Here is a 24,648-nt window from a genome sequence, read left to right on the forward strand (position 1 = left end):
TCCTCTTCCTCTCCGCAGAGCCGCTGATCCAGTTCGCACCTGCGGCCTGAGTCTACCTGTGGATCCGGCAGCAGCGGCAGCATGGGGGTCTCCGCGTCCAGCCTGCTGGATGAAGCCAAGTCCGACTACATCAGAGGTAAGACCCGGGGGCCGCGGACTCTCACCGGGCGCAGGGGAACCTGGACCGGCCTGCACTAAGAACAAAGTTCTGGTCTGCGCGGATCGGTGTAATCAGAGTACTGGATCAGTTCTGGTTCTGCTTTGTGTTTTTCCATGGAGAAACTTCCCGAACCGCGCGGGTCTGCTGCGGGGATGTGCGGCTCTTTGCGTGTCTGCGTGACGGTTGGCTTTCTGTGCGGATTACCTGAGCCGCAGGTGGAGGAACAGCAGGTGTTCCGGTTCGGATCAGACTGGGTTTACTGGGAGAATCTCTGCAGGAGTTCGGAGGTTCCGCGGTCCATTCTGGCGGTTCTGCTGCAGAGAAATAATTTGACCCAATTCAGTCTTCTCACGGTTCTGAGACTTTTTCTAACTTATTCAGTGAAAACGGAACATTTCTGTGGAGAAGATGTTCAGGAGAGAAACAGACTTCTTTTCGGGAGGGAGTTCTGGTCTGGTTCTGGTTCTGGTTCTGGTTCTGGTCTGGTTCTGGTCTGGTTCTGGTTCTGGTCTGGTTCTGGTTCTGGTTCCAGTGGCTCATGCCTGGAATAGCTCCAAAGGGAGGCGGCCGTCAGACTGCAGGTCAGAGGAGAAACCCAGATGGAGAGGATCCGGACCGGAAGGGTCAGCTGGGTCAGCAGATGAAAATTGCAACTTGAAACCTTGAAAAAATAAATTTGTTTAATAAAAAGCCAATTTCAAAAGAAAAAGTCCAGTTTTCCTAGAAAATGTTTTTGCGCTATGATTTGATGTTTTTTCGGCAGCATTAAAATAAGTTAATTTACAAAACTACAGCTTGGAATCAAATGAGTCACATGATCAACAACCGGATGTTACTACTGACAAAAACCACAAATAAGACACAGGAAGTGGCAGCACGATGATTCTTTCTCTTTTTTCTGGGGTCTATAATTCCACCATGTTGAATCCATCGCTCTGTAAAAGCCTATAGCCACTCCCAAGTAGGCGGAGCTTGTCTCTCTGTCTCTTCTGATTGGCTGATAGATGATGAGGCTGAATTATGAATGCACCTCATGTTTACATCATTGCTGCCAGTTTTAGTGACTTATTGGGTGAACCGTGGTATTCACTCCTGATGTTAGTTTCATTTCTTGTTTAATAGAAACACCAGACTTGTGAAGTTGTGATTTTTGACATGAACAGATTTTGGACAAAGATTTGAACCCATTTGTAATGAAAACTCAGCCAATGTGATTCTGCTGCTGGAAGTCTGAGCTTCTCGATTCCATTAAATGTATTTTTAAGCGAAACTTCAGACAAAACCACCTGAGGCTGGAGTACATGAATAAACCAGCTATGACATAGAAATAGTGTTGTAGATCTATGGTTCCAGATTCAGACCGGGTTCTTCATGAATCCGCTGAACTTCTGGACACCAAACCGAACGGCTCTGAGGAAACGAAGCGTTGAGGTTTCATCGTCATGCAGGCGGCAGATTCATCTCTCATAAAGCCTCATAACATGGATGGCTGTGAATTTTCTGAGGTTTTAATGGAAACAGAAGATTTCATCACCCCTCCTCCACACTTTGGAGATCTGGAGCCTCATGTTGACAAACAGGTTCCAGGTGTAATCACATGTTCTGGTTTCAGGTTGCTTCGCTAAACGGTCGAGTCAAAACATGACCTTGATACAAAACAACCAGGTTTTATTTCAGCTCTGCTGGATTGTTTCTCACTTCCTGCTGGGATCAGCCAGACTTCCTGCTGGGATCAGCCAGACTTCCTGCTGGGATCAGCCAGACTTCCTGCTGGGATCAGCCAGACTTCCTGCTGGGATCAGCCAGACTTCCTGCTGGGATCAGCCAGACTTCCTGCTGGGATCAGCCAGACTTCCTGCTGGGATCAGCCAGACTTCCTGCTGCCTGCAAACCGTCTGTCAAACAGGAATTAGATCTGGGTTTGGTCATTTCTCTGCTGCTATTTTTGGATTATTACTATTGTTGTTATTGTTGTTATTATTGTTATGGTTGTTATTATTGTTATTGTTGTTATTATTGTTATTGTTGTTATTGTTGTTATTATTGCAGCTGTCAGGAAATGAAAGGCAATAAACAAACCAGATCTCATCAGAAGCTGTAAATGTTTGGATCATGACTCTAGTAGTTTCACTACTTCGGGTTCTGGTTCTGGTTCTGGTTGCAAGCCTTTCAGTCTCTGTTTTACACGGTAGTGTGTGACCCCAGGGGTCAAAGGTCGGCTAGCCACTCCAAGTTGGTGTTTAAAAAACAAAGAAAAAGTTCAAACTGACGTCAGTCTTTAGAGACTCTTTGCCAACACAAACCTCACCGCTGCTGCTGTTGCCATGGTTACGGTGCGAGATTGGGGGAACATGAAGCGATTGATCCGGCGCTGCGGCCCGTCGACCCTGAAGAGCTTCAGAACGTCGGTCCGCTGACTGTTTGGGCCAAAATGGTTCCGACAGGGTGGGACAGGGTGGTTTCCAGGCTGGGTGGGGATGCATGAGGCAGTTCTTTCAGATTAATGGGCTGGATCAACCCGGATCGACCCGGATCGACCCGGTTTTTGCAGAAGTGACTGAAACAGTTTGACTTTTTGTATATAATCCAGAAAATCTTTTCACAGATTCTGGCGGTTCTGCTGACATGTTTGGGCTTTAGGTTGAGAGTTTATTATATACATGATGAAACTGGACCTGGATCAGGGTTCTGTAGAACCTGGAGTTTAATTTATTTCTATAAAACATTTCAGACACTCAACAAATATGTTGATCAATACTCCAGTTATTATTAATCAGCTCTAATCAGCTGCATTTTAGTCTAGATTTAAAGGAACTCGGTGTTTCGACTGTTTTTCAGTTTTCTGGAAGTTTGTTCCAGATTTGTGTCACATAGAAGCTGAAAGCTGCTTCTCCGTGAAGGTTCCAGACGTTTCCAGAATCTCTGAGGTCTGAAGGTTCTGGTCCAGCTGCAGATCTTTAATACATGCATTTAAAAATATGTAAAAGCTCTGATAACTAGGAAACACAATCAACGCATATAAGAAACAAAAATTACTTCATTAAAGCTAATGAAGTAATTTTTCACATATTTTGGGTTTTTGCTCGTTTGATTTTTGTTTTTTATCCTCAATTCCCAAATATTCAAATGAGTCAAATTTTCCCAGAAAAATGTTTTTACAGTGTAGTTGCCCTCCTCCTCTTCCAGGTTTTCTGTTCTCACTTAAAACAATAATAACATGAAGGCGTTGATTCAGTTCATACAGGAGATTCATCAGGAAGTTCAGCTTTCTGCTCAGTGATGAAATCAAAACTGATCGTCTGAGAACTAATCACAAACTGATCGTCGATTTTCTGATAATCATTTGATGTTTAGGTGGTTTGGTGGCAGATAATTCAGGTTAATTTAGACTTTGCGCCGGTGTTTTTGGTGCTGAGCTGTTCAGTGATTTCTAAATCTATTTATATTTTTATACATTTATTCTCATCATGTTTGCAGAAACTCTGTCAGCGCCACATGTGATGGTTCTGTTCTGGACTGAGACTTCAGAATCCCTGATTGTCTTTTTTTATTGTTCTAGATGGAAAAGTTTCCATTTTACTGGATTTATCTGTTTTTTAGGATTCATGTAAATCCAGATGTTTGTTCTAAAAGCTTCTTTGTGAAGTGAGGAGCTGCAGTCAGGAGTTTGGTGTAAAATCTGAACTCCAGCAGATTAAAGCGAGCGAAGCCCAGGAGGTCCAGAAACCGTTGGACCTGGTTGCAGCAGCTGGCTGCAGCAGCTGGCTCCATCCTGGCGTTCCCGCTCTGCGTTTCCTCCCGTTCCCCCGCCGAGCCGCTCTGCCTCCAGCTGCCATTACGCCACCGCTCAGACATGCAGACGGAGAGGAAACCCGACGCTCCAGGCTCGGCCCGACTCGAGTGTTCACCTCAGAGTGTGAGCGAAGTGCCGCGGCATCGTAACCTTCCTCTGTCAGCTGCAGGAATGTTTGCAGAAATGCTGACAGGATTTTAAAACTCCACGTCGGACCGGTTCTGTTGCTCCCAGCGACGCCTTGCTGGACCGGCGCCAGACCTTTAAACTCCAGAAAAATGTTTTAAAATGCCTCAGAGCTGCTGAATCTGAGAGTTCATGTTTCAAATGTTCTGGTCCAAACAGAAAAATGATCAGTGCTGAACTCCAGCATCCATGTCTGGAGCTGGAACAATCCGGATCCTGATTTTGCTCATTTTTAAACATAAATATAAAAGTTATTGAAGAATTTACAGCTGAAATGGACTGGGAGACAAATGGGGCCTTTTAGTTGATGGGAGAAAGAAAAAAAGGGTCGAAATTATGATTTTTTTAAATGAGTTTTTCCTCTTGTCAGGTTTTCAGTAACTGGATAAACAAACTTTTTCCCTGTTGAGTTTGTTTTCCATCACATTTATTGCATCTCTGACAGAAAACAAACTTTTCTGGATGTTTGCAGCTGTTTCACAGTTTCCTGTTAGCTAACTGCTAACTGCGTTTCCAATAGCAAATTTATTTTCAAAATGTCAAACGGTGATCATGCGGCCGAAACGCAGCTTTTGGACGGAAAGCCGTGAAATCTGCTTCATCTGCAGAAGAATTACAGGAATCCGTCAAACTTCCAGCTTTCAGGAGAAACTTTAGTCTCAGTTTTACAGGAAATCTTTGTTTAATGCGAGGATTCAGAACTGATGAGGAGAGTTTCTCCTGAAACTCAAACACTTGTCCTCTCTCCTGGGTTTCTGGTCTCAGGTTTTTCCGGACCCAGAAACTCTGGACCTGAGTCCAGTGAAATTCCACTGAGATCCAATCCACGTGAATCCGTGATTTTCCTGCTGTTTTTTCTGTTTGGGAAGTTTGTCCTGTGGACCGACGCCAAGGACAAACTGGTTCCCACTGTGGAAACTTTCCCACTTCCCCCCTGTTTACATGTCGGTGTGTGGAAACGTGTGGCATGCGGCGGCGTGGTGGCGCTCCCCTCGGACTACGCCTGCAGCTTGAAATCATTCATTCGGGTTCAGACTTTGTGACAAACGTTGAGTCATAAGAAGGTAAAAAGTTTCATCTGTTCATAGATCAGTTTTAGACGGGCAGAAAAGCAGCGGCTCAGATTTACTGGACCCGGACCGGCTGTGGCTCTGCAGATGTTTCTGGGCCGGAGCCTCTAATGGCTGCAGATTCACCCTCCTTTCGCTGCCGTTGAGAGTCTTTGAGTCATCATTATCTTACCTACAGCAGGAAAAACTCTCAGCATCTTCATTTGGAACTGAGACTAGAACCAGAACCAGTCAGACCCTGGTGGATCAGAACCTGGCTGTTATGTTGCACCTCAAAGTTGCAGTAACTTTTATAAAGAAAATTATTTCTTGTTTTTATTGTTTCTAGTTACCACTGGGAGAAATCAGAGGAGTTTTTTGTCTCATAAAGCTCTGGTGAGATTTTTAGACTTAGACTTAGACTGACTTTATTGTCATTTTCATGCACAGGGTGAATACAGAACCAAATTTCGTTGCATACGGCTCAGGACAATGTTTTGAGGTTCCAATGTTATGAGGTTACTCCAGAATAAAATAAAATACAGTATAAAATATGAATATAAATATAAAATATAAAGTGCAGGACTGACAGTAAAATAAAAGTTATTTAGCTCTGTACATGTGCAAGGTATGAAGTGGAGACCAGATTTTAAGTGCAGTCCAGTTAAGAGTTCAGCAGTCTGATGGCAAGTGGGAAAAAGCTGTTTCAGAACCTGGTGGACCTGCACCGGATGCTGCAGAACCTCTTTCCAGAGGGCAGCAGGGAGAACAGTCCATGGTGGGGGTGTGAGGGGTCACTGACGATGTTTCGGCCTCGGGACACGCAGCGCTGGGATGAAATGTCCTGAATGGAGGGAAGGGGGGCCCCGATGATCCTCTCTGCTGTCCGCACCACTCTCCTCACGTTCTTCCAGCCGGAGGCGCTGCAGCCTCCACACCACACAGAGAGGCAGCTGGTCAGAATGCTCTCTATGGTGCTTCTGTAGAACGTCTTGAGGATGGGCGGGGGCAGGTGTGATTCTGAACAAATATGTAAAAATAAATATGTTTCCTAAAGTTAGTGCAGCTTTAAAGGTTGTGGAGAGTTCTGCTCATTCATGAAGCTTCTGCTCTGATTTTAGGAGGAAATGCGGTGATGTCATTTTCCAGTTTAAACAGAGAGGAAAAAAATCCTTCATAAATATAGAAACTGGAGATAATTGGTGCCATAACTGAATAAAGTTGCTGTATTTTCATCCATGTCTGAATGTTGTGCCTTTATTTTGGTAGCAGGATGTGAGGTCAGCAGAGTGCTGCTATGGAAACAGTTTCACATGCAGGTCTCATGTGAAACCGACAGACCTGCTTTCCGACATGCCTCTGGTTTGGGCCGGACCCGGTCCGACTGGCAGAGCAGCTCCCAGCTTTACATGATGATTCACATCCAGACTGAAACACCACCAGAACCAGAGACATGAGCCAGCCCAGAACCGGGCCAACTGGTTCCACACACCAGGGGGTGTATGTAAATATCTGACCCCTTTGGATCAGAGGAAAATCAAAGTCATTGATCCGAATCCTGCAGATTCAAACTTGTTTCCCCAGGAAAATAAAACGGTTTAAATAAGAGGTGAAGAGGCTGGTCTTTGTATCGCCTGGAGGAAACAATCCTGAGTTACTCTGGGGTCAAAGGTCACATGAAACCTGTCTGGGCACAGCAACAGAGAATCAGCTCTGCAGTTTTTAGCTAACTGGGTCAGACTCTGATTGGACACAAGTTCATGCTGGATGAGAATTTTATAGGAAAATTAAGACAATCTGTTGTTTTTATAAACATTTAATTCATTTTTCAAAATTATTCCTGTTAAACTTTCAAGGATTTCATAAGAAACGAGCTGAAGTTTCTAGGGCTGGATTCACACCAGCCCTCTTTTATCAGCCGTAATCCAACTCCAGCCCGTTTGTCCAGAACGTCCAGTTTGGTTAGTGAGGTGTGACCTCTGACCTCTGACCTCTAAAACTCAGTCTGGGTTCAGTTGAAGTGGTTCAGTTTGAATGTGAACGCCAAGCGGACCAGAGACCGCTCCAAATGCAGGAAGTGGACTACAGCGCAGGGCATTCTGGGTAAATACAACCAAAGCTAACATGCTAGCCTAGCGCTAGCAGCAGAAATGGCTCCTGGTCTTCAGCCAAAGACTAAAGAGAAAAATCTGACGCCTCCATCTTGTTTCCATCTGGTGAAGAAGGAAGTTGCTCTCAGGGTCTTCAGAGGGTTTTGGGTCGTTTCCTTCAGTGGTTCTTGGTGCAGCGCCCCCACAGGCCAGGAGGGGAACAGGTTGGTTTGGGTCAGAACCACAGCAGCTGGAGCAGATGATGGAGTTCTGGTTCCAGTAGAACCGGGTCGACCGGACCATCAGGAGGAAAACATCCTGAAAAGCTTTAAAGACTCTGGATGGAAACTCAGCCTGTTAGTTGATGCTTTACTCACAGCTCTGTCAGCTGCTTCGGTAACTGCCTCTAATTCGGTTCATTCCTGGTTCTCATCTGGACCCAGATCCGATCATTTCTGACCGTTTTTTTCCAGCTCTAGAGACTAAAACAAGTTTTTATTTTTGTATCTGGACCAAACTGATGTTTTTCCTCCTTCAGTGATTTTGTTTTTCCAGGCGTCTCTGTGGTTCCTTCCTCCATAAAGCAGCTCTGATGCTTTGTTTTCTCCACTTTATTTGATTTCTGCTCCGTCTGCAGCTCATTTGGATCTGATTAGTGTGTTACTCAGCAGACCGGCGGGTCATCGCTGATGAATGTGAACAACAGAAAATCAGCCGATTGTTTTCAGTCTTTTTATTTTTCTCTTGTTAGACTAAAACCCTGATCTGCAGAAGTTTCTTAATGTTTGAGTAGAAACCGTCTGAAAAAGCTTCAGACTTTCTCTCAAAGTTCATCTCCAGGTTCTTTTCTCCGTTTTGGTTTAATGATCGAACCTGAAACAGAGAAGAAGAAACAAATTAGAGCTGCAGATGTTTTGCATGAACTACGTCGTCTCTATTCAAATCTCCTGTGAGTGCATGAACAGAGTTCAACTCGACCAGCCTTAAACAGATGAGATCATCACAGCAGAGTGTGTGTGTGTGTGTGTGTGTGTATGTGAGAGAGAGAGAGAGAGAGAGAGAGAGAGAGAGCGCCAGCTGACAGATAAAATATGTTTTTCTTCGACAGCAGCTGCAGAATTCATCAGGTCTGAAACCTGCTGCACATTTTCTGTTTGCATGTTGAGCAGAAGTAGGTCAGCAGGCAGCGTCCTCCGTCCGACGGTCGCTAACGTCTCTGTGTTTTCTACTTTTAACTTTTTATATTATTATTATTATTAAAATGAGAGATCCTGAAGTAAACATCAGTTTTTGTTAAAAGCTTGAGTTTGCTCTGTCCGTCCTGCTGCTGCTGTTTGGGGTCAGAGGTCGTTTTCCAGCTGAGCCTCCAGGTGGAGGAGGAAGCAGGATTTCCACGCCGTTCAGGGATTCATCAGGAACTTTTATGATCCGTATTGTTCAGAACCAAAGGAAGAACACAAGGAGATTCAAAATGCAGCTGCTGCTTGGGGAAAAAGCAGACTGGCCCTTTAAATATCTAATGTTTTATACAGATGATATTAAACAGATTCTTCTGATCGATTATTGCTATTAGACAATAATTGATTATTGCTATTAAACAGTCGATATTTGCATCATTTCAAACCAGCAGGTCTGGATTCATGATGAGGTTTTATTTTCCTGATAAATGATTCATCATCATATTAGTTTCACATTTTGCTGCTTCCTGATTGGCTCTCTGGTTCTCCTCCGATGTGACGCCGGCGTCCATTTTAACTGGGACCGGCTGTTTCCCACTGGGAGGCGGGATGACGCCATCAGAAACCCGACATCAGCTCTGGCTCGGCACCAGATGACGACGACGATGAAGTGAAACATCTGCATGTTCATCCATGAAGACGAGGCTTAAAATGCCAGTTTCTTCCAACTGGAGCAGATGATTCCCAGTGTAACCAGTTAGAGCCTCCAGCAGAGCCAAACCGGAGGAAACAGCTTCACTGGTTTAGTTTCAGCAGAATAAAATCTGAGGATTTTCTCTGAAATCTGCTGGCAGCAGATCCAGGCTGACGGACTGGAAAAATAATAACAGTAAAATCAATAATCATAATAGTAATTTATTAGAAAAGGAAAAAATTATTAGTGTGTCACATTTCAGTATGAAGGCATTTCAAAAACAAGCATTTCATTTTGATGATCACAATGATCAATACATGATCGAATATATTGGTTAATGTTCCAGTTATTGTGGTTCAACAGCAACTCAACTGATGGATTTTTAGCCTTGATTTAAAGGAATAATAATAATAAATCGCTATAATCAATACCTACCACTGATGATTATTGCTGTTTAATGTTGATAAAATTGCTTGTTTTATTACCAATAATAAAAAATGTAGGAGCTATTTCTCAATTTTCAGTTAAATCTTAAAATTTAGATTATTTAGTTTACTTTTATTTTTTGCTTATTTTCTAGTTGATTTATAATTAGATTTTTTTGTTTCATTTGTTATTTAAAATATGTTCTTTGGTTAGTAATAAATAGGTTGGTTTTAGGCAGATCATTATGGGCGGGCTGGTCAGATGGGCTTTTACCAGCCATCAGTCACCAGTCAGTCACCAGTCAGTCACCAGTCAGTCACCAGTCAGTCACCAGTCAGAAACCAGTCAGTCACCAGTCAGTCACCAGTCACCAGTCAGTCACCAGTCAGTCACCAGTCAGTCACCAGTCAGAAACCAGTCAGTCACCAGTCAGTCACCAGTCAGAAACCAGTCAGTCACCAGTCAGTCACCAGTCTACCAGTCAGTCACCAGTCAGCCACCAGTCAGTCACCAGTCAGTCACCAGTCTACCAGTCAGTCACCAGTCAGTCACCAGTCAGTCACCAGTCAGTCACCAGTCTACCAGTCAGTCACCAGTCAGTCACCAGTCTACCAGTCAGTCACCAGTCAGTCACCAGTCTACCAGTCAGTCACCAGTCAGTCACCAGTCAGTCACCAGTCAGTCACCAGTCAGTCACCAGTCTACCAGTCAGTCACCAGTCAGTCACCAGTCAGTCACCAGTCAGTCACCAGTCAGTCACCAGTCTACCAGTCAGTCACCAGTCAGTCACCAGTCAGTCACCAGTCAGTCTACCAGTCAGTCACCAGTCAGTCACCAGTCTACCAGTCAGTCACCAGTCAGTCACCAGTCTACCAGTCAGTCACCAGTCAGTCACCAGTCAGTCACCAGTCAGTCACCAGTCTACCAGTCAGTCACCAGTCAGTCAGTCACCAGTCAGTCACCAGTCAGTCACCAGTCAGTCACCAGTCTACCAGTCAGTCACCAGTCAGTCACCAGTCTACCAGTCAGTCACCAGTCAGTCACCAGTCAGTCACCAGTCTACCAGTCAGTCACCAGTCAGTCACCAGTCTACCAGTCAGTCACCAGTCAGTCACCAGTCAGTCACCAGTCTACCAGTCAGTCACCAGTCTACCAGTCAGTCACCAGTCAGTCACCAGTCTACCAGTCAGTCTACCAGTCAGTCACCAGTCAGTCACCAGTCTACCAGTCAGTCACCAGTCAGTCACCAGTCACCAGTCAGTCACCAGTCAGTCACCAGTCAGTCACCAGTCAGTCACCAGTCAGTCACCAGTTGCAGGAACCACAGCAGGACAACCAGCAGAATCCTGTAACTTGTTTTGCCTGAATATAATAAAACAAACAAAGAAAGAACTGAATTTTGACTTTTTGGACTGTTTAAGCCAGTAAATATAAAAATTAAATTTAAATATAAATGTCTTTTTCAGTCATAATTTGGAAAGACTAGAATATATTTTTAAACATTTCCAGAATCGTTAGCCTGCAGGTTTAATGAAACTTCAAATCCAAAATGGCTGCCATCAAAACATCTGTCAGAACCGCGGCGGCTGGTACCAGTGAAGCAGGTTGGAGGAAAGTCTTTGTTCTGGAATGACCCGGTTTGACGTTAAGCTCAGGTAGTGATGTTAAAACCCGGTTTGGTTTCTTTGTTCCTCTGTTTCTGCAGAAGCTGATAAAATCTCCGGCTGCTGGAAACTTACAGAGAAACACGGATATTTAACCTCTTCCTGCAGCCATCGGGTCAGAACATGTTTGCTGTAAAAACAAAACCAGGAGGCGGCGCAGCACCTGCTCACCGTTAACGAGTATAAACCAGGAAACAAGGCTTTGACTGGGACGTTCTCTGGTCTTCAGTGTCCGGCGCGGTGGTGGAGGGATGATGCTGTGGGCTGAACCCGTCTGGAAACAGGAAACCATCCGTCCAGCGGCTGGAACTGTGACCCAGAATAACGCTGTAATAGAAAAGAGTCAGGGTGTTGCAGTGGTCTAGTCAAAGTCCAGACCCTGCTCTGATGATGACAGGTCTGAAATTGGCAAGAAAAGAAAATCTGTTTCGCAATTAAAGGCATAAAAATACAATATTAAGTATGATATTTTCTGACATCTGGATATTTTCCAGTTTTCCGGGATCAGAACATTTCCTCCCTCTGATTAATCTATAAATCATATTTATTTATTTATTTAGAGATATTTTATATGTTAGCAGATTTTTCATTTTCACTCTGGATTTTCTTGCAACAAGGTTTTGCATCTGATAGCCGTTTAATTGTTTCTGTGAATGAATCTGATTGGTCTGGACTCGGTTTGAGTCGGATCTCGGCTCGGAGCGTTTTTGGGTTTTCGTCTTCCTGACTCTTCGTCATCCGTCCATCGGCTCTCTGGAGGCTGACCGCCATGTTTGTTTCTTCTTCTTGTGTTTGTTTTATGGTTCAGGCCAGGCGCAGGCCGAGCTGAACGACTTCGCTCCGTACTACAGGAAGCAGTTCTTGGTGGCCCGGTTCGCCCAGGTGGAGGACGAACTGGAACAGAACCAACAGCAGATCACTCAGCTGCTCAAGCAGAAGGTAACGATGCCTCGCCCGGCGTCGCCATGGAGACCGTCGGCACTCAGATGGACGCTAATGGATGTTAATGTTCCTCTGAGAAGCAGGTCGATGAATAAATGATGACCTGAGGGTCGGCATCAGCCAGGATAAGGGCTGGCCTTTGACTAGACCACTCTAACATATTGATTCCAGATTGGTTGGGTGATTGAAGACGGGCAGATTCACTATTAAAGCAAAACAAGCCCAGGCCATCACACCACATGACCTTATGACCTTTCCTAGATTCATATAAAACCTGATTTTAATATCTACATAAAAATGACACAAAAAAAAATGAAATCATGAAATCTAGTTTAAATACTGACATTTAAGTTTAGCATAATAATTTACATATTCTATATTGTCCTTAGATATTATAATTATGTTTATGTCCTACTCTTTAATGTACATGTTTTATTTTGTTACTATGTTTCCTGTTTGAAAAAAAAGAGAACATGAGGACAGGAAACAGAATTGCTAAGTAAACAGTCTCCCTTCAAAATAAGAGCATGAATATAAATATCTAACTTCTTGAATTCTTAACAGTTGAGAACAAAGAGCCTCAGTTTATTCAACTGGATGTTTACAAGACAGCCAACAAAATTATCACTTATGAATTTATACACAAATATTAACTTAGGAGAAGCTAAGTGCGCTAAGCGTTTTCAGCGTTAGTATCCGGTCCTTTTCATGGCTTCATTCTCCTTTATAACTGTTTCTACCATCAGGAGGCGCCAGAGGAAGCCATCGTCCTCTACGAAGACGCCGTGTGGTACTTTGATGAAAACAGGAAGTGGAGGGAGCGGTACGTTGTGGTGAGAGCGAACTACTGCCTGGAGTGTCATGAAAGCCTGCAGGTGGGTGAAAAACTGCTCTGGTACCAACCTGCTGCGCCGGAAGGTTCTGCTCGTAACCCGTTTCTGGTTCTGCTATCAGTCTTATGTTAAAGGAGCCAACGCATTTTACAAGCTGCTGCCTACAGGGGGCACTGTTCTGACCACAGAGGAGACGTACATGGAGATGGTGGACAAATGCTACCCTGATGACAGCAGTGAGTAGAAAAACTCATCAGACGCTGCTGTTTGTTCAGGTTGCTCTGTTCCCCCATATGGGTCCCATATTTATGCTATTCCTTTAGCTTGGTGGCAATTAGCCATTAGCTTGGAGTTTTACAGAAAACTGTTTGGTGGAGAAACTTTTCTTCAGACCAGACTCTAAACTGACCAAGCGCAAGGAGAATTACAAGTTTTGAGAAGAAAGATATGAAATCCTGCTTTTAAAATAAAAATGTAAGCAAAAGTATTTTGAGAACCAAACATATGAAGTCCTGCTTTCAGACTGAACATGTGTGCTCTTGGGTTATGGCAGGAAAATTCTTCCATACAGGTTCAGCTGAAGCGAACTCTGGTTCAGTTTGAATGTGAACGCTAAGCTCACTTACGCCTGCTTCAAAAGCAGGAAGTGGACTACAGCGCAGGGCATTCTGGGTAAATACAACCAAAGCTAACGTGCTAGCCTAGCGCTAGCAGCAGAAATGGCTCCTGGTCTTCAGCCAAAGACTAAAGAGAAATCCTCCAACACTAAAATCCTCCATCTTGTTTCCATCTGGTGAAGAAGGAAGTTGCTCTCAGTGTCTTCAGAAGTTTTTGTGTCGTTTCCTTCAGTGGTTCTTGGTGCAGCGCCCCCACAGGCCAGGAGGGGAACAGGTTGGTTTGACTCAGAACCACAGCAGCTGGAGGTGGAGCAGATGGTGAAGTTCTGGTTCCAGTAGAACCAGATCTACTTGGTCTTTACAATAAAAAACTCGTTTTGAGATCAACAGAAACCTCCAGACATGTTTTGATTGTGAAGGTCTGAGAACCTCAGCTGAACTGTTTGTGCCTCAGGGATGTTTTCTGGGCCTCTCTTCCTTTATGTCCATGATTCCTTGAGGCCAGCTCATCCCCCATCAGGATGATGAGGATTATTTCTACGACACTCGGATGTCAGACAGCCTTGGTTATTATTCCATTTTGAAACAATCTTCTATGATTTGTTGGTAAATTATGAACCTTTTGACCCTTTAATCCTCAAAACGATCAAATATTGAAGCTTTTTGGATTTCGTTCTCGTCTCCATACCTTCGTCTCAGTGAGATCAGCGCTGCTTTGTTATCAGGATCAGGTGAGCTCCAGTTTTCTGCTCCATCATTAGTCAGTTTTACTGGAAGCTGAAACTGCCTGGTTGACCTTTGACCCCCTGCTGCTTGCCTGATCCAGTCTCTGCGTTAAAGCTGACTCAGTGGCAGTTCGTCTCACTCAGCAGGAATCGATGATGCAACGATCTCTGCTCTGAAAACAAACCGGCTGCTGGATTCCTTCAGGTTTTCTTTTGACTTCACTCAGGTTTTGCAGCTGAGTTTGGATTGAACCTTTAATCAGTCAGAGATCCTGCTGCTGGTATCTGGAGATCAACCTGCAGCATCACACCGAACAGAAAAGAAACTTAGTTCTGTGGAAAAACAGAACTTAGTTTTCATTGTTTGCATATTTAACGTAAACATTGGTTATAAATGGATGATGCAGAATGAACTATGAGAAATGGATTTGATGTTTGTGTTCAGCTCATCCTCTGCAGATCATGATTATTACTAATATTATTGCTATTAGTATTACAACTATTATTATTACTATTATTGTTATTATTATTACTATTATTATTATTACTAATATTATTGTTATTACTATTATTATTATTACTATTATTATTACTACTATTTTGTCTTCCACTATTTTTCTGGCTACTGCTACTAGCATTCCCATTTTTCTGTTTTCTACTGCTGATTCTTCTCCTATTACTGTTTTTTGTACTAAACTATTTATTTTTTATTTCTTTCTTTACTTCCTCTCCTCCAACTCATTTTTAGCAGCAGTATTTCTTCTTCTACTACCATTTTTTCACTGCTGCTACTTAAAGCTCAAATAGTTTTTATTTTCCTGAGATCGACTCGACTATAAACATCAAACACCTGATGGAGGAAAAACTTCCAACAACAAATATGATTCTGAAAGGATTATTAATCATCCTCTGAGTTAGAAACATTAAATAATCTGCTGCTGTTGTTTAACCGATGGTAAATATTGTAATCCCAAGAAAAGATAAAGACCCAGAACAATGTTCGTCATATCGACCGATCAGCATGCATGAAGATTTTATCCAAGATTTTGGCCACTAGATTGGAAAATGTAGTCTCTAACATAGTCAATACAGACCAACCCGGCTTTATAAAGGAGCGCCTGTCATCAAATAATACTAGACGACTTATCAATATCATTCAACACCTTAACCAGACACAAATACCAGCATCATTGTCTCAATGGATGCTGAAAAGGCCTTCGACCGTGTCGAACTGGAGTTTATGTTTAAAGTGCTTAGAAGATTTGGACTTGGAGAAAATGTAATAAATTGGGTAAAACTTCTTTATAAAAAGTCCACAGCATCGGTGTTGACAAATGGCCTCCTATCTGCTCCCTTTGGACTCGGTGGGGGACGGCGCAGGGACGACCTCTTTCTCCTTTTCTATTTGGCTATTGAGCCGCAATTAGACAAAGCAGTTATATTAAAGGTATGTTAATAGAAAAAAAAAGTTTATAAAATATTATTATACGCTGATGATATACTTTTAACTTTGACAGACCCTGTGAAATCTATCCCGGCTCTAATTGACTGTGTCAACAAATTTGGTAAGATATCTGGGTTTAAGGTAAATTATGGAAAATCAGAAATAATGTCTTTAAATGCCTCTGACCAGGGAGAACCAGCTTTCATCAAGCCATTTCGATGGGATCCTAAAGGATTAAAATATCTAGGAATACACATTACACCTAGAACTAACCAGCTGTACTCTGAAAACATCAATTCTATCATTATTCATATTAAGGAGAAGTTGGTGAGATGGAAGAAGCTCCCATATCCTTTCTGGGGAAAGTTAACCTTATTAAGATGATAATTCTCCCTAAGTTCATTTATCTGGTGTCTATGCTGTTTTTGTTTATTGACTCTAAAGATTTAGCTGGAATCAATAAAGCAATATCAGAATTTATTTGGGCAGGCAGGAAACCTAAAATTAAAATTGAGGTCTTACAATTTCCCAGAACTTTGGGTGGATGGTTGAGGTTGAGAACTATGTACTGTCTTTACATGCAAGGATTATCTCACTGTGGGCCCAAAAACACGCTGATCTGGCCTGAGATCGAGGAAAGTGTTTGTAAACCTTGTCGCCCTATAAATATGTTAAATAAAACCGAGAACTCCCACTCATTGTCAGAGATAACTTTCTAATTACTAATACTATTAAGGCATGGGGCATTCTGAGGAAAATGTTTGGTCAGAATAAAAAATTTCATCTCTGACAACATTGGTAAACAACCCAGATCTGACAGTAGAGGGCGCTGGACCTGATCTCAGGTCTTGGCAAGATGCTGGTATTACCAGGTACATGATCTATGGAATAATGGAAAATTCAAGACATTTGAGGACTTAAGAACGCAATATGACATCGTCTCCAGGGACCTTTATAAATATCTTCAGCTAAGGCATTACGTTAAGGCAAAAACATAATGTTCCCAGGGGATTATTATTTACTTGAAAAAACGATTCTTGATTGTCATAAACATGGGAGATTTGTGTCAAGATTCTACGCTGAATTATAATCCCTAAAGAAAAATAATAATATGGAGAATTTAAGATCAACCTGGAACATAACTCTGAAAAGTCCAATTGATCCAGAACCATGGGAAGACATTTTAACTCTGCCTTCCAGAATCTCAGTATGTAACCAATATAAAGAAATGCAATATAATATTTTACATAATGTATATATATCTCCATATATATATAGCAAGTACACACCAGGAAGCTCTCCAAATTGTCCCAAATGTAAAGTAACCACAGGGACCAGAATTCACTGTTTCTGGGAGAGTAAAACTGGAGTCATTCTGGTGAGCAGCATGCTGAGAAACCAGCTCCACTATTGGAAACAAACATTCTCCCAGTCCAGTCCTGTGTCTCCTTGGGTTCATTCCCAGTCATCTGGATTCTCACAAACAGGCTGTGCAATTCCTGTTGATGTTGGCCAGAAAATTAATAACGTTTAAATGGGTTGGTTGTGATGCCCCGTCGATCCAACCATGGAAAAACTTACTTTCTGAAGTTATTGTATTAGAAAGATTGAGATATTGTCTGAATGGGAAATTCTCTGCTTTTAAAAAAAGATGGGAACGTATTCTTGAATACTTCAAAATTAAAAAACCAGTAATGTGAATCCGAACGATGTTTAAGTTTAAGAATAAATTGTATTTTTTGCCTCCGGTTTTGTTTTCTGTATCAGTGCTGTTTAAGTTTTGTCCTGTTATTGTTCTTTCCTTTTCTCTTTTTGTATAAATGTTCAAAATACCTAATAAACATAATATATATATATATATATATATAACAAAACATTAAATAATCCGCTGCTGTTGTTTAAGCGGCAGAAACAGGAAGTGATTAATCAGTTCTGTTGAAGCTGGACCAATCAGAGGAGTCTCTGCTCGGTCCAATCTGGAGTTTTTCCTTCTGTTTCAGACATGAAGGAGGAATTCGCTCCTCCTCTGTCGGGGATGCCGGGGCAGTTCCCGGTCTACCTGCGCCTGCCCTACAGGAGGGATTCCTACTTCTGCTTCAAGCAGGAGGCCAAGCAGGCCGCCTTCATCTCCTTCCTGTCGGACTGCATCAAGCACCAGAACCAAGGTGGGAAACGGCGCTTCGGTCCCGCTGCTCCTCCCTGAGCAGGAAGAGTTTAAACTTCCTGATGATCAGATGAGAATCAGAGGTTTAGCTGCTGCAGAAAAACGAGAGGAGTTTTATCTCCCTGTTTGCTGCGCAGCATCACAGCTGAAGGTTGACTAGCTTCCTTCGGTTGCCATGGTGACAGGCTCGCCCGAGCACCTCGGGAACCTGCAGATGATGCAGATCGCGGAGGCTGATGAATGAGCCGACACGCCGATCCTGAACTCTGCTGCGTTTCCGCCAGACTTCCAGAAGAAGAAGACGTGTGAAGTCCAGGCGTTCCTGAAGGCCATCCAGCTGCTCCGCCAGGACCGGGGCCAGTACGAGGCCTGGGGCATGCTGATCGGCAGCGACGTGCGGGTAGGTCTGCGGCGTCACGGCGCTCTGCGGCGTCACGGCGGCGAGGCGCTCAGATCTCCTTCGTCTGGGTTTAGAAGAAAAATGCTCTGTACTGAGATCATCTTGATGGCGGCTCTGAACTTCTTAGCGTCGCTTTTTAAATCATAATTCTGAGCAAACAAAAAGTTTCTCAAGGTTTTGTTCTTGAGATGCTTTCATTCAACATCTATAAGCTTCCACTGACTGCACTGCAAAAACAATAAATCTTACCAAGTAGTTCTGGTCCAGTTCCACTGACAGATAAAGGAAGAATTTCATATTATAAGTGAAATAATCTGCCAACTGTAATGGGACCTTTTCATCAATATTAAGGAATTTTTAACAAGCCTCTAATTCTTGCTAAAAAGTCACTTTAATAAGTTAGTTTAGCCTTATTTTCAGATATTTGCTCTAGAATTGAGACCAGACAGTTTATGAAGATGAACTTTGTTCTCACTAATGATTCACCACTTCAGCTCCAGATGATCCATCAGTGGATCGGACTTCCTGCAGCTTTTCACAATAAAACACAGGTCTTTGTTTTTGGTCCCAAAATGGAAACGATGGAGGTCAGGACTAAATGAGGAGTGAAACCCGGATCAGGGAGGTTGAATCTGCTGACTCCCTCCGTAAAAATCTGTTAAAATGTTTCACGTCTCAACAGGAAACAGAAAAACTGCTGCGTCTTTCCATTTTCAGCAGAAAGTGTCACATTCCTGCCAAAAACCCCGAGGAGCTCAGGAAGCAACCAGAGCAGCAGAGTTAAGAATCCAGAGAGAAATGCCTCTGACCACAGGCGATTCCAGTTATTCTCTGGTCCTTGAACGCAGCACGATGCGTCTGACTGCATCGTTCTTCTGAGTTAAAGGTGAATTTCATGAGATGAATTTGGCCTTGAACGCTGCACACGGTGTGTGTGTGTGTGTGATTTACGGCTCAGCGTGCTGCGTTCAGGGACAGAGTTAAACGTTTTCTGCCTTAATAAACACGCTCCTCATTGTTTTTGGCAGAAATGTGACTCCATACCAGCAGGTTACCATCCTGCTGAAAATCAGTCGGTTGTTCCAAAAGGTCACTGGAACACCAGAACCAGATGGTCCAATCTGCACCATGTGGACCGCTCAGGTGGTCACCAGAACCAGAACCAGAACCAGGACCAGAACTAGGACCAGAACCAGACCCAGGACCAGAACCAGACCCAGACCCAGGACCAGAACCAGGACCAGAACCAGACCCAGAACCAGGACCAGAACTAGGACCAGACCCAGACCCAGGACCAGACCCAGGACCAGAACCAGGACCAGAACTAGGACCAGAACCAGACCCAGGACCAGACCCAGACCCAGACCCAGGACCAGACCCAGACCCAGGACCAGAACCAGGACCAGGACCAGAACTAGGCAGCGTTTGGTTCTGGAACAAACTGCCTGAAAACATCAGAACAGGAAACGTTTCCAGCGTTTCCATTGGCTGCAGCTGCTTTTCCTGATGCTCATCTTCACCCAGCAGACGTTTCGTAAAGTCATCAAATTGGTTTAATTTTCCAGATGGCCTGTTTTTCAGGACCGGTTCTGGTCCTGTTCTGCGTCTGCAGGAAGTTTTCAGGTTTGCGTTTGAATCCCGGAGCAAAGCGGTTCTGTTCCAGCTGCGTTTTCCTCTGGATCCGGCAGGAACCGCCCAGCCGCCGCTCCATTGTGCTGCTGTTGTTTCAGGAAGCTGAGCTCACCGCAGCTTCAGCGTTAACGCACGCTTCCTGTTGCTAATGAACCCAGCAGCTCAGCGTTGCTGCATCAGGCTCTGCTTTAGTCAGAGCTGAGTAATGACTGGGATGACTGGGAGTCACTCCACACCTGCAGAGTCATGCATCACATCTGAACACTGAACCATTGTTTAGAAAGTACGCTACATTTTTCGCTGCGTGCTCCACTTATTTTTCCAGAATGAAACAAACTGCTCCACACAGTCGCAGCTTTTAAAAGGCAACAATCAGCTGACCGTCATCCGGCTTCGGGTCGTCGGGGTCAGCCGTGTCTCTGCTTCATCATGGCGGACCGGAGCCTCAGAACCCTTTACCTTCATCAGAACGTCTCACACACTTTGGCGTCTGAGTACATTCTATCTCTGCAGCTCTATAATCTGATAATACTGGAATACTGTTGCAGTTATTATCAAAAATGACCAGCAATAGTTTATTTGTTCAGCCCGTCATAAAATGCTTTGTTTTCAAAGACATATTTTAAATGTCACAAACAGAATATTTAGTTAGTTTGCTAACTAAATATTTAGTTGCATCAAAATTAGTGTGACTAGTTAGTTGAACTAAACTAATATTTAGCTTTCTGTGTTATCAAGCTGAACATTTAGTTTGGAGTTAAATATTTAGCTAGAAATGGACATTTACAAAGGAAAGAGTAATACGGTGAGATTATGACCCAGTTTTTCTCTAAACTATTGCCTTTAATTTTTGAGAAACCTTATAAACGGTTCCAAAGGACGTTAGCTACTAGTGTAGCTCTGCCACTCTCCCTCTCAGTATTTAGAAGAGAAGCTTCCAGCTGCTGTCGGTCAGTAGAAGGACCTGATCGCTTCAGCTTCATCTTAAAATCATCTAAGATGGATGAAGAGTTCTGACTCGACCCGGATGGAATCGTTTGGGTTTGATGCTCCAGATGTTGACAGCTGGACTACGTTCTGCTTTCAGGTGATGGCCAACCTGGTGATGGAGAAGCTGCTGCCGTCGCTGGGGAAGGACCTGCTGCCTCGCCTCAAAGCCAGGAAGACTGACAGGAAGAAGGCTTGGTTCATCGTGAGTCCGATCAGAACCTTTTAGAATTTCCTTCTAAAACTTGTAATCTGGGCCTGCGGTTGAAACGCTCCGACTCCTCCGCCTCCCAGACGATGGAGGCGGCCTACATCCTGGTCCAGGAGCATCTGCTGGAGGGCCTGACGGCTCTGAAGGAGGAGTGCAAGGTGTCCGTCCGGCAGCAGGAGGTTCTGATGGACATGGACCAGATCCTCAACGCCAGGCGGCAGCTGGAGGAGAAGATCCGAGGTAACCGAGCCGCCTGCAGCACCAGGCTCAGAGCTTCTGCCGGTTCTGTTCTGATGCCCGACTCTTTTCTCCAGTCAAGGTCTCTGCGCCGGCGGAGCAGCTGTGCTCCGAGTCCGTCCAGCCCTACCTGGGCTCGGTTCTGGAGGAGCTGATGGAGCCGATCAGCTCCGGCTTCATGGACGGCCGGCAGCTGATGGAGACCAAGATGGACGAGGTGTGCCAGGCCGTCCTGCAGGGAGCAGACAACGACAACCTGAAACAGGTCGGTTCCTCCTGCAGGTCTGGAACTACCGGACCCCATCCGGTATCTTCACACTGTAGAACTTCACCTGTACAAGACTTGGATCTTCCAGGTTTTCTCTCCAGAGAGCTGAGCCCTGATGGGCCCAGGGTGGAGGGTCCCAAGTCCAAACCTGGTTTCAGGACGTTCATTTTCACTCAGACCCTTCATGGTCCATGAGACGCGCCGAGCCGATCTCCTGCTGCCGCTGAACCTTCAGAAAACGGCCCACTGAGCCTTAAACTTCAAAATAATGCGCTCCTCTAAAGCTTTCCAAAAAACAGACAGTTGGTAGCCTAATATCGCTTTTATTTAGTCGTAAGGTCGGCGTCGTTTCATCGTAAATCTTTTGATGAGGGAGGAAGACGGCAGAGGACAGCAGCTGTCAATCATAAGGACTGGCAGCTCTCTGTGTTCAAGTTAACTTCATTAAATCCATAAGCACGACTAGTAAGATGTGATTATGGAGAAGGTATAATCATTAGTAACCATGGAGACAATGCTCCACCATCATGTAGCCTACCATGTATGAAAAACACTGGTTAGCATCAAGACAGTTAAGTCTGCTTCAGTGTAAGTGGAAACGCCGTTTATGACAGAAACGACCTGATGGTGATTAACTGATGAATCAACAAACGCATCAGGAGGGAGGCGGTTCTGAGTTAGCTACAACCGCTGTCTCTGGGCTAGCTACAACCGCTGTCTCTGGGCTAGCTACAGACATATTAGCTCAACTTAAACAAGTAGCAGCTAAACCGGCAAAAACAACTTGGGAAAACAATGGAAGTCGCTCCATTCAACATTCCCGTTCCTCACTGCTGTCCGTCCTCATGACTGAGGAACGTCGGTGCAAAGGGCCGATGCATCACGGTATTTCTGATCTAGAGAGGAACGACCAATACCACTTTGAAGGTCGAGGAAATGATTGACGAGCTACAGGTGTTGGAAACGTTTGCCTGCCGCATCGGAGCAGAACCGAGTCGGAGGATCAATATTTACCGACGTACTTCCTTAAGGCCTTGAACAACTGTTCCTCAGAACTATCCATGCTGCACCCTGGCTGAATAACTGCTTACTACAGGACGATCTGATCGACCAGAACTCTGAAGTCGAGTATCGCTGTTTCTGCTTAAACACCCTGAAAATTCAGACCAATCACACGACAGCTTAACTTTCAGAGGGGGCCAAACTTTCCCCAGGCGGTTGGACTAGAAGAGGCAGACGACGTGAGGCTGAGAACAAAACGTCCCTATCGTCGTCACACAACAATGAGAATCGATTTCAGCACATCGGCTGAACCATGCAGAGTCCTCCGGTCTAAATCCGTTCTTCTGTTGTTCCGCCTCCCAGGCTTTGGGTGAGATGGCGAGACCGAACCTGCTGGACTGCTGCCTGAAGATCAGCTCCCTGCAGGACAAACTGAAGCACCTGCAGGAGCGCTTTGGGTTCAGCACCATGACGGCGGTGACCCACGGCGCTCAGATCGACCTGCAGCAGGTGCGACGCTGAGCTGCCGTGTTTTAAGGTGAGTTCTGCTGGAGGTCTGATCGTCTCGCTGCTTCCAGCTGATGGAGAACGCGGCGTACACCCTGGAGCTGATGCTGCAGAAAGCCATGGAGGACAACCCGGAGACGGCCGGCGCTGTCATGGACAAGGCCAAGCACAGGATCCTGAAGGTCAGTTCAGGACACCGTCACATGTTTTCAGGCAGGATCTGGTCTGGGCTTTGACTAGATCACTGCGACACATTTATTCATTTTCTGTTGATGACCCAGTTGGGTCAGAACTTCAGCTGTTGGACAGATGGACTCACATTTAATTCTAGAAGACATCGGCCCACTCAGTGTCTTCAGGGTCCCAAAGGAGCCCACATCATCCACCCTCCACCACCGTGCTTTAAGGCTGACCTGCTGGGTCTGGTTCTGACCTGGTGGGTCTGGTTCTGTCCATCATGGTCCAACATCTCTTCCTTGTCTCGTCTGTCCAGAGGACATTGTCCCAGAGGTCTTGTCCTTTTTGTCCTTCATCCAGATTCAGCTTTTCTAACCTCAGTGCAGCTGCCATCTTGTTTCCAGAGAGAAGAGGTTTTCTCCTTAAACTCTTCCAAGCAGCCATACTGGTTCAGCGTCACAACCTTTAACCTTTAACCTTCTACCTGAGGCCTGTAGAGTTTTGTCAAGTTTTTAGTCTTGGGTTTCTGGCCGTTTCTCTGAACCTGCCAGGATGCAGATCGGCGGCTGCCTGGGATGTTCTTCTCTTGGGGATCAGTTTGATGGACTTTAGATGGTTTGAAGATGACCTTTGAACTTTTCCCAGGTTGCTGGGCAGCAACAGTACTTCTCTGAACTCATTGCTGCCATCTTTTCCACCCTGGCATTGTGTTAACAGAGCTGTGTGGCCTGATGATGATTTTGTTAAATTTGCGACTTTTCCTTTAACATTCATTGGAAGCAGCGATGATGTGCTGTTGTTAGCTTTGGCTTGGCTAATATGCCCAGACTGTTCACCCACAACTTGCACTCTTACACATCTAAAGTTAACACTCCTTTGACCTCTGACCTCTTCTCCCTGCAGCAATTCGACTACGACAGCAGCACAGTGAGGAAGAGGATCTTCCAGGAAGCCCTGGTCTCCATCATGCTGCCCTTCATCAAGAAGAACCTGGTCGACTCCTGCAAACCTGTAAGTCTCCTCCAGACGCACCTGCAGCTCTGAGCCGCAGATGTCCGGTTCTGTCCTCATGCCAGTCCGGTTCTGTCCTCATGCCAGTCCGGTTCTGTCCTCATGCCGGTCCGGTTCTGTCTGCCCACAGGAGCTCCAGGGTCTGGAACAGACCATCTACACTGACTACGCCAACTTCATCCACGTGGAGAACGTCTATGAGAACATCCTCCTGCAAATCCTGGACAAGGAGGTCTCTAAGGGTAGGAAGC

General features: G+C 44.6%; 1 protein-coding gene across 1 annotated transcript in view; it reads left to right on the plus strand.

Moving 5' to 3' along the window:
* Nucleotides 1–24,648, plus strand: part of niban1a (niban apoptosis regulator 1a) — a 27,122-nt gene continuing 2,474 nt past the window's right edge. The window contains exons 1-14 of the mRNA XM_028011858.1: nt 1–136; nt 12,049–12,179; nt 12,929–13,057; nt 13,137–13,251; nt 15,875–15,922; nt 17,802–17,966; nt 18,250–18,365; nt 21,085–21,189; nt 21,279–21,435; nt 21,510–21,697; nt 23,066–23,212; nt 23,281–23,391; nt 24,290–24,397; nt 24,528–24,639. Of these exons, the coding sequence (XP_027867659.1) occupies nt 82–136; nt 12,049–12,179; nt 12,929–13,057; nt 13,137–13,251; nt 15,875–15,922; nt 17,802–17,966; nt 18,250–18,365; nt 21,085–21,189; nt 21,279–21,435; nt 21,510–21,697; nt 23,066–23,212; nt 23,281–23,391; nt 24,290–24,397; nt 24,528–24,639 (1,687 nt within the window). The 5' untranslated portion in view covers nt 1–81. The remainder of the gene's footprint in view (nt 137–12,048; nt 12,180–12,928; nt 13,058–13,136; nt 13,252–15,874; nt 15,923–17,801; nt 17,967–18,249; nt 18,366–21,084; nt 21,190–21,278; nt 21,436–21,509; nt 21,698–23,065; nt 23,213–23,280; nt 23,392–24,289; nt 24,398–24,527; nt 24,640–24,648) is intronic.

The sequence above is a fragment of the Xiphophorus couchianus genome, unplaced genomic scaffold (genome assembly GCF_001444195.1).
Source record: "Xiphophorus couchianus unplaced genomic scaffold, X_couchianus-1.0 Scaffold1000102, whole genome shotgun sequence".
Taxonomy (NCBI): domain Eukaryota; kingdom Metazoa; phylum Chordata; class Actinopteri; order Cyprinodontiformes; family Poeciliidae; genus Xiphophorus; species Xiphophorus couchianus.